The 15,260-nt window shown below is 30.2% G+C and overlaps 1 protein-coding gene across 1 annotated transcript in view; it reads right to left on the bottom strand.

The window, feature by feature from the left end:
• LOC100203280 (unconventional myosin-X) overlaps positions 1-15,202 on the bottom strand; it is a 79,859-nt gene extending 64,657 nt beyond the window's left edge. The window contains exons 1-3 of the mRNA XM_065808913.1: positions 15,122-15,202; positions 14,832-14,935; positions 9,788-9,917 (exon numbers count right to left, since the gene is read on the bottom strand). Coding sequence (XP_065664985.1) covers positions 9,788-9,911 — 124 coding nt within the window. The 5' untranslated portion in view covers positions 9,912-9,917; positions 14,832-14,935; positions 15,122-15,202. The remainder of the gene's footprint in view (positions 1-9,787; positions 9,918-14,831; positions 14,936-15,121) is intronic.
• Between the last annotated feature and the right edge of the window lie 58 nt (positions 15,203-15,260).

Below are 15,260 nucleotides of genomic sequence, written 5' to 3'. Positions count from 1 at the left end.
GCAAAAAGTGGCCAATTAAGCTGATGCCGATTAATCGGTACATCACTAATATATATACATATATATATATATATATATATATATATATATATATATATATATATATATATATATATATATACATATACATACATACACATATATATATATATATATATTGCATATATATACATATATATATATATATATATATACATACACATATATATATATGCATATATATACATATATATATATATATATATATATATATATATATATATAATATATATATATATATATATATATATATATATATATATATATATATATATATATATATATATATATATATATATATATTAAGGGTGGGCTAATTCTAATTCCGAAAATCACATGAAATCGAAAATAAATTTTTTTTATTTTAGTGCTTTAATGACTTCACTTTATTTATAAAAGCTCCATTGAGCATATTCTATTTAAATAAAAATATACATTCTTTACTGCAACAACTAACAAAAATCTTGTTTCCTCAATGTGTTTTTTTATGTTTATTGTAGGTTAAAACCTCACTTTAATGTTTAATATCAAGGTTAAAGTTAGTAACTATGAAGAAAAACCTTAACATAAGTAAGTGTTGCACTCACACAAAATACAAATATAAAAATATAACACTAAAAATAGACCTGTCACAAAATTTATTGATATGTAAAGCTACGAAAAGTGTGGAAAGTATATGTATATATATATATATTTTTTATTATTATTATTGCTATTATAATAATAATTATTTTATTGTTACAAATTTGATTTGATTTTTTCAGAATTTTTTCAGAACTTTTATATTGATTGATTACACAACAAATATATACAAAACACATGTATTCATTGATTATAAAACAAAAGAAAAGTGAGGTATGGGACTAAGCATGGTATATGTTGATCAAAGTAAATGAGACTAACTTTTGCAAAACAGTCATATCTAAAAGTGTCAGAATTTCTCAGTAATACAATGCTGAACAAGTGTTGCCAATTTAAATCTAAATGAGGATAGCTCTACTGCATACTCATTTTCTGTCCTAAGGCTACTTTTGAATGTCCTATAACATTTTTAAAAGAACCTTGATTTACTGCATTCCCATCTACCTTCGCAAGTCAAATGCCTAGGTCTAAGGACACGGAAACCAGCATAAGAAAATATTTATCTACACTCAGTTCTTGAAAAATCAGACTATATCTTATAATGAAGAATATTAAAAATTATTTGACATTTTGCTGAAATTATATGCACTGATAACCAACCTGTTAGTATAATAAAGAATCTTGGTTTTAAAAGGTTACATCAGTTTTAGGAGCCAAGAGTATCAGGGAGAAAATACTTCTCAACTATTGAAGTTATCAATATTTATCAGAGGGTAACAGATAAAACTTCTTGGCTAATCACGTAAGTATAACTACCAACATATGGAGCTCTACATTTAATGTTGACTACATGAGCCTAACAGTACCCTTCCTCACAGATGTTATGAAACAAATTCACATTTGTCTTACATGTTACTTTTTTTTTTTTTAAACATCATTACTTCTAACAAGGCTGCAAGCAACCACTAATTAGAGTTGAAAGTTACTGGAAGAGAAAAGATGAATATTGTAGAGCAAGATAACAATTGGCAGACAACTTAAAGGATTGTAAATTACATAAATCAGGAAAGCAACATAAAGAAAGCAAATTCCAAAGACCTCATGTTCGACGAAAAAAACTAGACGAATAAGAGTTTTTGGAGCATTTAGGAACAGTCACAAAAAAAGGATGGCACTTAATTGAATGACAAGTAACACGAGAATGAATTTTAGTAGATGGCACAAGAGACTCTAGCTCTTTAGAGCAGTGCCCATTACAGTATTTGTAGAAATGAGAAAGAGAAGCAACATAACGACGATAATGGTTCGAGGTTGGCTGCTAGAGCAGGTCCAACTATGTTTACAATGCGTTTTTGCACCTTGTCTAAAAGAAAAAACGCATCATTAGAAGATCCGCCCCAGATATGGCAACAGTATTCCATACAGGGCCGGATTTAAGATTTATCGAGATAGAGAATAGAATCCAGAGTAAGAAAGTGTTGAGCTTGATAAGGAGATGCAACCTTAGCAGATGCTAATTTTGCAATGGATTTGATATATAATTTCCAAGTAAGATCGGAAGTAAGAGTTAGTCCTAGAAGATGAAGGGTAGATAACTCTTTAAGTACATTACCGTTCATAAATATAGGAAGATCTAAATTATTGCGATAATGATTGGCTGAAAAAAAAGTGGGTTTTATTTGAGTTAAAGTTCACCAGCCACTGTAAGCCCCATGCTGTAGCAGAAGTGAGGTTCTTTTCAAGCTCAAATACCCTCTCCAAGCAATCAGAAAGTGTTGGCTTTTTATGATGACAAGAATAAATCGTAGTATCATCAGCAAACAATGCCATCTTAGATGTGAGAATATCTGGAAGATTGTTAATGTAAATTATAAAGAGTATAGGGCCAAGGATTGAACCTTAAGGAACCAGTGAAGCTAAAGAATAAGAAGAAGAGTGTTGTCCATTTAGGATAACTTTTATACTACGATTGGAAAGGAAGGATTTGATAATCTTAAAGATGTTACCAGATACACAGTAAGAAAAAAACTTATGAAGAAGACCAGCATGCCAAACTTTATTAAAAGCTTTTGAAATGTCAAGAGCGATAACCTTAACCACTCCACCTTTATCTGATGCATGATAAAATCTATCGGTTATTACTGTTAGCAAATCGGCTGTAGAACGAGAAAATCGAAATCCATATTGATGATCAGTAAGTAAGTTATCAGATTCAAGACGAGAGATTAAATGTTTGTTAATTAAAGATTCAAAAACCTTGCTTATGATAGGAAGAAGACTAATGGGACGGTAGTTAAAATAGGAATAACAGATGCCGCTTTCTAGCAGGCTGGAAAACTAGACTCTTAATAATTAAGCAATTGTTGAATTGTTTCGAATTACAATTAATTATTGAGTTTACTTTTTGTGACATACAGCACCTTTATTTAGGAACAATAATGTTAAAATTGCCAAATTAATCCTACGACTAATGATAAACGGTGTACTGGTAATTTTGATGAAAATGATATAGTAACACCAGAAAATAGTAAAAAGTTTTTAAAATTAACTATAAGTAAACTCGCTGCTAAACAGAAGACAACTAAAATTCTTCAGCAATTCAAGCGTTGTCTAATAAAAAGGATTAAAGACTTACATTCATTCCTTCGTCATCTATATCAAAAAGTATGATCTCTGAAGAAATATTAACTACACTAATTGTATAATATATATATTTTTATTAAGACTAGTTGTTAAACATGTTTATATTTGTGACTTTTTCATTTCATTTTTTTAATTAATCGTTTTAAATATTTGTGACTTTAAGTTATACCTTTTGGATTATTATATAAAGTTTAATTTATCACAATTATGGTAGGAATAGCGATGAATCAATTATTGCATTTTTTGTAACAGTTATAATTATTAGCAATTGTTGAATTGTTTTGAATGTATAGAAGAAAGCTCCAGAGAACACTTCTGCAAGACTATAACAGGTATGTTGTCCGGGCCACCTTCTTCCTATCATAAGCAAGATTTTTGAATCTTTAATTAACAAACATTTAATTTCTCATCTTAAATCTAATAACTTACTTTCTGACCATCAATATGGATTTCGATCTTCTCGTTCTACAGCTGATTTGCTAACAGTAATAACTGATAGATTTTATCGTGCATTAGATAAAGGTGGAGAGGTTAAGGCCATCGCTCTTGACATTTCAAAAGCTTTTGATAAAGTTTGGCATGTTGGTCTTCTCCATAAGCTTTCTTCTTATGGTGTATCCGGCAACATCTTTAAAATTATTGAATCCTTCCTTTCCAATCGTAGCATAAAAGTTGTCCTCGATGGACAACACTCTTCTTCTTATTCTGTAACTTCAGGGGTTCCTCAAGGTTCTATCCTTGGCCCTATACTCTTTTTAATTTACATTAACAATCTTCCAGATATTCTCACATCTAAGGTGGCATTGTTTGCTGATGATACTACCATTTATTCTTATTGTGATAAGAAACCAACACCCTCTGATTGCTTAGAGGGGGCATTTGAGCTTGAAAAGGATCTCACTTCTGCTACAGCATGGGGCTCACAGTGGCTGGTGAACTTTAATTCAGATAAAACTCAATTTTTTTCAGTCAAGCGTTATCGCAATAATTTAGATGTTCCTATAATTATGAACGGTGATGTACTCGATGAGTCACCTACTCTTCATCTTCTAGGATTAACTCTTACTTCCAATCTTTCTTGGAAACCATATATCGAATCAGTTGCAAAATTAGAATCTGCTAAGGTTGCATCTCTTTATCGAGCTCGTCACTTTCTTACTTCGGATTCTATTCTCTATCTCTATAAATCTCAAATCCAGTCTTGTATGGAATACTGTTGCCATATCTGGGGCGGATCTTCTAATGATGCCCTTTCTCTTTTAAACAAGGTGCAAAAACGCATTGTGAACATAGTTGGACCTGCGCTTGCAGCCAACCTCCAACCATTATCACATCGTCGTAATGTTGCTTCTCTTTCTCTTTTCTACAAATACTATAATGAGCACTGCTCTAAAGAGCTAGTGTCTCTTGTGCCATCTACTAAAATTCATTCTTGTGTTACTCGTCATTCAATTAAGTCTCATCTTTTTTCTGTGACTGTTCCTAAGTGCTCAAAAAACGCTTATTCGTCTAGTTTTTTTCCTCGAACATCAGTTCTTTGGAATTCGCTTCCTTCATCTTGCTTTCCTGATTCATATAATTTGCAATCCTTTAAGTCGTCTGTCAATCGTTATCTTGCTCTACAATCTTTATCTCTTCTCTTTCAGTAACTTCCAACTTTAATTAGTGGCTGCTTGCAGCCTTGTTGGAAGCGAAGATGTTTTAAAAAAAAAAAAAATCAAGTAGGACACAACTAGTGGAATCAAGAAATGATATTGATGAAAAGTTCTTAGCAAATAATTCAGCTTTGTCTTTAGGTGAGGTGACAAAGTCTGAACCATACAAGAGAGGTGGAATTACAGATTTGCCCCTATTATTGATACTATTAAAGATGCTCTAGAAGTCACTAGAGCCTAATTTTTGTGATGAAATAGGAGATTTCATGACCTGAGAATAGCGGGCTTTGGCGTTAAACAAAACCTTTTTACAATGGTTTCTAGCAGTAATAAACAGATGTCTGTTTTGATGAATTGTTTTGCTGATAGATATGGAAGTAATGGTTTCGATTGGCAATTGCAGCAGCACAATGAGAGGAAAACCATGGAGAAGAGTGAGGCTTGAACTTGAATCGTTGAGAGGGAATAGAAGATTCCATACCAGCCTGAATCCACGAAGTTATGTAAGAAGCACATTTGTCAACAGGAAGATAAAATATTTCTGGTGAACTTTGCAAGAGATAAGACCCAACAGAAGAAAAGTTACTTCGAAGACCACAAATATTAGTGAATGATAGGTTTAGAAAACTTGGTGATGACGATGGTTTTTTTGTGTTTTATAGTTTTTGGTACTTTATTCATTTTTAAATTTGTTAAAGAACTTGACTCAAAGCATAGACAGTAGTCAGTACACTGTTTAATACCCGCAGCAATTGCTTCATTATTATTAATAAACCCTAAGCCGAGTTTTAGAGCTGAGTTTTAGAGCTGTACCCTCATTAGGAGATAATAGTATGAGTTGCTTAGTTATAAAAACAGAGACTCAAGCAAAACCCTTGCACTGTGTCAAGAAGTTTTAGCATTCAACATCCTAAACTGGAAACAATGTATTAAAAATACATCTGCGCCAGCCTAATAGATGAAGAAGGGGTGCAAGGCTGGTCAACAGATAGAAACTGTTTACCCCTTAGTTTATTACTTTTCCATACGAGTCCCATAATACCGCTAATCTTACTAAATTTATGAATAAATTGCTTGAGCGTTAGAGAATATTTGAGAAACTCAATGCAATAATAAGAGATAATGCCAAAATAATTGTTACTCCTATGGAAGCACAGTTTTCAAACAATTCTTGTCTTGCGCATACACAGCATTTTTTAAATTTAAAAATTCAATAAACTTATACAAATGATTAAGGAAATCTCGGGAGATTTTAGGACTGCCTAAACACAGCATCTTAGAAAATGAGCCAATTAGATGGAATACCACCTTTCACATCCTGAAACATTTAATTGAACAAAAATATGGGATTATGATGGCAACACCACATTTCCAAACCACTGGCCAACAGATCATAGAGTTATTGATCGAAATATAGGATAATTTAGTTCCTCTTGTTACTGCACTAAAAATTTCTGAAGATATCATGCAATTTCGATGAATTTGCATACTGATAATTCATCGAAAGTAACCACATTATAATTTATCCTAATAACTTATTGCATAAAAGACTACAGAAATTTTCTAGAAGCATTATGTGAATCTGTGCATTGACATTATAAAGCCTGCCAGAAAAAACCCAGACTGCCAGAAAATATGTATTTGCAACAATACTAGATCCCAGAATTTAAAACAAAATTTTTAGAAGCTTGACAAAGGCTGAGCAAGCTGCTACTTTATTTTTTGGCAATTAAAATACCTTGGACATTGCAGTTGCTAAACATCAAGCGAGCAACACATCTACTCCAAGTGTTGTCTGGGCATTATATATAATCAACTGATCAACACAAATTCTGTAAGGAATATTTTACATTACATCTCCACATTGCACAATGGGAGACAAAGTAGCAGGTACTTAAAAGAATCTCTACTTGCAAGTCACAATGAGGATTAATTTACAAATATTAAAAAAACTAGCACAGAAATGTTTGGGGACGCCTCTATCTACAGTATTTTAGAAGCAACTATTTAGCACCGCAAGGATTATCTGCCAAGAGTGCAAATAATATTTTTAAGCAAGAGCTTGCCATTTCTTAACTGTAAGTAATGAAAAGATAATGGTATACAGTGAATAGTTATCTCCTAATGAGGGTACAGCTCTAAAACTCAGTTTAATGGTTCTGAGGTTGACTGGTAGTAAGGTTTTCTGAACTCTGTGGCAGCTCTCATGGAGGATGATTCCATCAACAACTGTAAAGTATTAACAACGCCATGTTGCACATGGATATAGTCCCTGTTAATGCTTTTGGTATGCTTTGTTAAAGCCACATAAGGAATCCTACATTACAACTTTTAGGTTAATTAACAGGACTGAGACAACTGCATAGCTCATTGCCTGAGATGCCGTTTTCTATCTATAAATGAGACAAGTTCTCTTTAAACATGCCCTCTCTTTAAACATGCCCTATAAATGAGACAAGTTCTCTTTAAACATGCCCATAAATCATGCCCAAAGTAACCCAAACATAAAAAACAACTCCCACCACCTAACTGTTTCAATTTTCGGTCTTCAAAGTAACTTTCTGTCAGTTGAATATTACCTAAAAATTAACTAGATTTGCTTGCTCTTCATGTGACTTATTTAAGCTTGACTGATCCTTCTTCAGATTTCAGTATTAATGGGTTTATACTTTGATTTGCAAGACTCCAATAGTCACATGCTTAGCTTGGGATATACTTATGCAAGCAGGAATCTATCTTAGCATCTCTTCACTCTATCGCCTTTTACTTTATTCTTTATTGTTTTCCTTCATCTCAAGACTGCACTCTTTTAGGTGTAATTTCTGATCAAATTGATGGTCATTTCCATTTACCCCATTTAATTTCCATTTAAAATATAATATTGTTGTTATTGGTGACTTTAATGCTCATTACATTTAATGGCTCAGCTTCACAGACCCTGCTGGCACTAAAGCCCATAGTTTCAATGATTTCTTTAGATTTTACATCTCGCACTTATTTTTTGGACTCACCCTATGATCGCACTACTTATTATTACCCTCTTTTCCCTCTCAGCTGAAAAATGCGCCTTCTACGTAACCTTCTGGATTCAGGCAGGAATGGAAGCATTTAATCCTTCTAGTTGGTTCCAAGTCAAGCCTCATTCTACTCCATAGCTTTCACCCTCTTGTGTAGTTGCTATATCTAATCGTGATCATTTTTTTCATCTTTTTCAAAAGAACAACTCTCTTGAGAACAAACGGCTATTTATTATTGCAAGAAATTGATGTAAAAAGGTGCTGTCAAATGCTAAGCTCCATTATTCTCAGTTACTAAATCTGGCATCTTATCTCAGAAGTTAGGCTCTAGAGAATTTTGATAAATCTTTAACAACATCATTAACAAAGGTAGATCCAACATTCAATCTGTCATTCATGAAACTGATCTTATTATCCCTCCTAAGGATAAAGCAGAACTATTTGCAAAGAACTTTTTGATGACTCAACTTTACACTCCTATCTTAACAAAAAAGCCTTCTTTTTTTGATCGCTTAGAAAAGACAGTCAATCTTGAATCTAATCTTACTTTTAGAACACTATTAGAAATGCAGTTGTACAAGAAAGAAATTGCCTTATCTCTGAGACAACCATAACAGAAAGATGTACCACAACAGATTGAGCTTTCTGTAGGGAAAAGCAAAGTTAATTGGTAGTTGTGGATAGAACCTCAGTAAATACTGATACCACCTTTGCACATAAAGTCAGTTTTCATTAAGGAATTTTTCACTGTTTTTAAAAAATAGTCTGCAGTTTTTAGGTACCTTCTAAATTTTTTTTCCAACGCTGTTTAAAAAATGTCATGTCATGGCTGGTATACTGCATTATTGCAATATTGCACATCAAAGAATAAAAATTATTAAAATGTTAAAAGACAGAGAAAACAACTAAAAATAATTTTTATATTGTTGTCTTGGTTTCATAAGTAATCGCATTGTTAAAAACTACATGCAGTTGATTCAAATTCTCATAAAGAATTTCGCCAAAATCAAACGCAAAATTCTCTCAGAGACTAGGATGTTTTCCAATTATAATTCTTGAAAGCCAGAAAAAAAAAAAAGTAAATACCATTATATATATATATATATATATATATATATATATATATATATATATATATATATATATATATATATATATATATATATATATATATATATATATATATATATATTTAAAGAAGTTCTATATTAATTGATATTGAGTAATATGACATCAACTGTTGCTTTTCACAAGGTGTTGGTAAACTTATAGAACTAACAGATCCCAAAGAAAAAAGAAAAGATGATCTTGAGATGATCATCATCTCAAGATCCAACTTGAGGTGATGATCAAGATGATGACAAAGAGCCAACTTGAGATGATAGTTCAGCTATCAAAGCAGATGTACTAATATTTAAATAATTATTTGGAAACACATTATCACAACTTTTATTCAAATATTTCGACAGATTGAGATTGTCACCAGTATGGTTTTTTTTTATACATTCTTTTTATCAGTTTCAAGATACTGGCTAAAATATTTTTAGAAATTTAAAAAAATATCTATAGCGTTTTTGCAAAAATCCTTATCATAAATTATTAAATGACATTATATAAAATGAAGAAGAAAGACGAAAATTATAACTATTTTTAATATTATTAAACAAAAAAAAAAGTTTTAACATATATAAAACAACATGCATATATACATATATAAAACAAAATAAAACCCAAAAAAACATAAAATTGCCCTCAAAAAAACCACTGATGTGGTTTTTTTAAATAATAAAAAAACAAGTTTTCGCCAACCCTGATTCTATGCACACTTATAACAAAAACATTAAAAAATACCATTTTTGTTGCTAATCTGTGCACCGCCTGTAGGTATGAATGTAATATTTCCTAATTGTAAAATACTTGATAGAACATAATGAATATTGCTTATTTGCTCATTAGATAGACCAATCACTTTCATGGCATGCTATGTAAAAGTAAAATATAAGAGTTTATTTTAGAATATTTTTCTATGCTTTTCTATTTGTAAAGAAAATCATAAATATTATATATATATATATATATATATATATATATATATATATATATATATATATATATATATATTAATATGTACTTTAATATATAAATATATGGACCAATTATTTTGATGAAGGAGTTGCATTTAATTCCTTGATGTTAAAGAATTTTTCTGTTGCAAAATATTTTAAAATTTACATGTGCTGCTTGGGTGGCTGAATAAGTGCAAAGCAGCTGCAAAAACTGGCGAAGTACAAACTAGTTTAAGTGGGAATTATAAGCCAGTTCACATTTATGCAAATTGCAAAAGCAGTTACAAAAACTGGCACAAGTATAAACTGGTATAAGTGCAAATTAATATAAGTGCGCCAAAAAGAAATTGCAAACATTGGAATAAATGCAAATCAGCATAACTTTTTTATTTATACACTTATGCTAGTTTGCACTTTTGCCAATGTTTACAAATTCTTTCAGCACTTTTATGCCAGTTAACATTTATGCTGATTCGCACTTATGCCAGTTTGCACTAATGCCGAATTGCAAATACTTTCAGCGTGCTTATGTCATTTCGCACTTATGCCAATGTTTGCAAATTCTTTTGTGCGACATGTAAGAATTGCAAAGTGGTTGCAAAAACTGGCATAAGTGCAAGTTCAAACTTTTGCCAGATCAAACTTATGCCATTTGCACTTATGAAATTTGCGCTTATTCACTCGTCTTGTGATGGCAATTGGTGGCAAAATTCCATGTTATTTCAACAAATCTTATCGTCGTATTATAAAAATTATACATCTGATAATGTAAATGATATTTATATTATCATCATAATATAAAATAACTTTTTCTAAAGAACTATGTACAAGATGTTTAGTTTTTGATAAAAAATAAAAAGTAAAAAAAAATTTTAAAAACAAAAACTATTCTTTAAATGTAAGCTTGCTTACAATTTCATACTACTTTGGGTATTTTATTTAAATTTATCTGAATAAAAATCTGATTTCTTTCTACTCACAGTGAGAAACCATTTAGACCTGTATTAAGATTGAACTTTTACACAATCTAAATACAGGGTCTACTAATTTCTTTATCAGTTTTAATTTGTATTCAATTCTTATTTTATTAATGAGGTCTTTGAGGCTCATTCTTTTTCATTGTTTTTCTAGACTCATTTTGAAACAAAACTTTTTCATATTTCTTATATTTATTGTTATTATTCACTGTTATTATTCAATTTAATATAATTATTATTATTAAAACACCTAAATATTGTTAATTAATATTAGATTATTTTATTAACGTTACAAATGTTTCAATTTACACAAATAATCAAACAATTTACATAATTTATTGAGACTAACTTATTTGAACTTCTTTTTTCTAATCATCTAATTCTCCTTAATTCTTCTTCAAAACAAACTCTCAACAAGGCTGCAAGCAACCACTATTAAGTTGGAAATTACTAAAAGAAAAGAGCAAAGAAACAATTGACAGAAGACTGTAGAAGTTGCAGGTTTTATGAGATAGGAAAACATGGAGAAAGGAGAGAGTTCTAAATAATTGAAATTCAGGGAAACAAACTAGATGAATAAAAGAGATGCAGAAACAGATATAGTAAAAGAATGCAACTTTGCTAGATGACAAGTCAAGCAAGAATGAACTTTGATTGATTAAGCTAGAGATCAAATCTCCTAGGAGCAACAACCAAGATAGTTATTGTAAAAAAAGAGAAAGAGATGCAAACTTATAACAATGGGAAAAAAGCTCAAGCTGGAAAGATAAAGCAGGTCCGACAGGGTTTACAATGCATTTTTGGACCTTGTCCAGAAAAGAATAAGCATCATTAGAAGAGCCAGTCTAAATATGACAACAGTATTCCATAGAGAGATAAACTAGAGATTTGTTGAGGAATCAGGAATAAGACAATCCAAGTACAATTGAGGCAAACAATTTTAGATACTAACTTTGCAATGGATTGTATATATTGTTTTTATGAGAGGTCATTAGTAAACAATATTCCAAGTTGTAAAGAAGAGGACTCTGTGAGAGGGTTGCTATTCATTGTTATATAAATATCAACAGTATTGTGATAGTTACTTGCAGTAAAAATCTGAGTTATGTTGGAGGTGAGATTCACAAGACTTTTTATCATTACAGGAATATAAATTTAAGCATCAGAGCATAGAGCCACTTTAGAGGTGAGATTGTCAAGAAGGTCATTAATGTAGATAAGAAACAATGCAGGACCAAGGATAGAACTTTGAGGTACCACAGAAGTTACTGGAAATAAAGAGGAGTGTAGGCCTTTGATGATGAAATTATTACTGTAAATGATTTGATAATCTCAAAAATTTTCTCAATTTACACACTATATACCAAGCTTATAGAGAAGACCACTATGCTAAACTTTATCAAAAGCTTTAGATATGATAAGAGCAATAGCCCTTGCATCATTGCCTCCATTTAATATGATAGAACCTTACAACATATTTATGATAATGTATTAGCCTCTAAATAAAAATTTGATATAATAAACAAGTCAGGTGATTTATAAACTGGAACAATGATACCCCAAATATGCCCCCAGTCATCCACTGGTCGAGACAATCTTAAAATGAATCAAAACTCATAAATAAATTTTAATATTATATTTTGAAGTTGTACAAAGTTTAAAAACTCCAAATTTTTTAAACATTTAACAGTATAAGAAAAAGATACAAGAAATAAAAAAAAAATATGGGGTTTTAAATTTTTTTTCCAATGATTACTATTAAATCAACCGACTGGAAAAAGGTTTAAAAAAACTTAGGTCTGGGTATTAAAACCCAGACCTATGCTAAAGTGTGAGCAGGATGTTACAGCAGTATCTATAACAACATAACAGTTATCTAGCTACATAGATGTAATTAAGATGTAAATAGGTGTAACCTTAATGTTTATAGCGTTATTAAAAAGGCTGTCAACATATATCTTGGCACCTGCCCAATGGTTACTGACTAGGTAGAATTATCAAAAGACCGTCATTTAATAAGTTTAAAATTTATTTCCTTTATTGTTTAAGTTTAAAATCATAAATCGTAATATAACAATTTAACAATATTAACTTGTTATGTGAAAGAAGATCTTGTTAAAAATTTTAAACAGTTACAATTTTTTTATCATGATCAGAATTTTTGAAAAAATTAAACATAGCATTCGAAAAGTAGAGTTTCTAATTCAGAAACGTTTAAATTCAGCTACGTATTATTCCTCACTTTGTGCACAATGTTTCCCTTTATGTAAATTAGAACTCCTCTAACTCATTTATTAGTCTGTCTCTCAGATAAAAATATTTCAATTCCCTGAAGATGAAAAATAATGGACTGTTTAAAATAACACCTTTTATAGAAAATCTTTTTTAACAGGTATATATGTAACTGCCCGTTCATTGGACGGGTATCTGGGCAGGCAAATTTTGACAGCTTTAATTATTGATCGAGTTTGCTAAGCCCCAAAAATAAATTTTTTATTTTTTTTTACGACACTAAAGGCAAAGAGTCTGGATATAAAAGTTACAAATTAGTAACCAATTAATAACTGAAATTGAAATTATTTGAAAGGTATTCCATTTTTAAAACATAATGAACCTATTTAAAATTAATAAACTTAATTAAAAGCATGTAATTTAAAATTGTCTTTAAGACTTGAAAGAAATGATAAATTTGATTCCACACTGAAAGTTATTGACAGCAAAAGCATTTCGTTTAAGGAATTGTTATAGTAATTGAGTAATTAGTATTTTAAGTAGAAAAGTTGTGGATGCCTTTGGTTCAAAAAAGTAAAGCAAATATTAATTTCATTATGTCTATACATCTACTTTAAAAAAATGAATTTTTTAAGAAAACTTGCAACAAGACGACAACAGTTAGATGCACACAGAATGCATTAGCAATAAGTTGTTTTAATTCAAACATAATTACAAATTAGATGAAACTGATGATAATTATGAAAAACTATATGAATCTTATTGTGCCTTAAAAAAATGTTATTAAAACCAGTTCATTGGAAATTGATAGTGGGGGAGCCAATGACAGTCCTTTAATATCTTTTTTGCAGTCAGAATATGGAAAAGAATAGTTGAAATGGTCACATGACATCAGAAAATATAAAAACTGTCCCAAAGTAGAGAGAAATTTATTGTAGCACTGAAAAAATTTTGAACAGAAATCACAATAAAAGATTTATATAAAGATCTAAACTACTATATCATTTCTTTTTTGAAATTTTTTAAACAATGTGCTGCTTCTTTTAATAAGTTTAATGACCCTTGCCAAAGAAGTTAAAAATATATATATGCACAATCAGTAAAATTTATTGTACTAAAATCTAAATGTAAATGTAATTTGTTTTAAAACCTCAATTTGTATAAAAGTTTAATATATTTTAGTATTTTCCAAGGCCATGACCTTGGAAAGTACTTAAAAACAACTGTCAGAATTTGTTCAATTTAATTTTATTCAATTAAAGGAAGGAGGGCGGTTATTAAAATAAAACTACTGCACATGACTATTTCTACTTCAAATTCAATCTAGTAAGGTAGAATCAGTTGAAAACACCATCAAACCTGGAAAAAATCATATTAAGTTAAGCTCTTGCTCTTATGTTAATTAGCATGTCATCCTTAGTCAATAAAAATTTTTTTTTGTTTTTGACAACCAAAAATGATATTTGAACTTATATTTTTCCAACAAAGGTTTATAGTCGTTCTCTTTAAAAAGTTTTTAGTAGTTTATAAGAGTTAACACTTAGCCAAAGTCAAAAGCGCCACACTTAGCCTAATATAGGTTGGGAAAACTTTACTGCAAATCATAAAAGTTGAACTTACAATTATACTTTGATAGTTTTCTTTATCATTAATTGTTGGATCTTCTATGCAACCACTTTGTTGTAAATAATGATATTTATCAGGATTATTGATTGTGAAGAGAGCTTAAAAAAAAACGGTTTTTATTAGATAAAATTCTTAAATAAATCTCATAAATTTAACACTATTTTCATAAAGTAATTTAATCCTTTGGTGAGGAAGGAGGGGGGTGGAATGTTGAAACAGTTTCCTATAAATTTTTTATATTAAATTAAGAAGTAACATTGAAACTCCATAAAATTCTCTTTTACCTTTTTGCTCTGGCGATGTTCCTAAACACAGTGAGTAAAAAATGTGGAAATTTCTTTCACCTGGATTCTGTCGAACAACACGGTTCTAGATAGAAAGATACCATTATACATTTTTTTTGTTTGTTAGAAACAATAACAA

Source organism: Hydra vulgaris, chromosome 11 (genome assembly GCF_038396675.1).
Source record: "Hydra vulgaris chromosome 11, alternate assembly HydraT2T_AEP".
Classification (NCBI taxonomy): Eukaryota; Metazoa; Cnidaria; class Hydrozoa; order Anthoathecata; family Hydridae; genus Hydra; species Hydra vulgaris.
The sequence above is the reverse complement of the archived record's forward strand: the minus strand, read 5'-3'. Positions and strand labels throughout refer to the sequence as shown.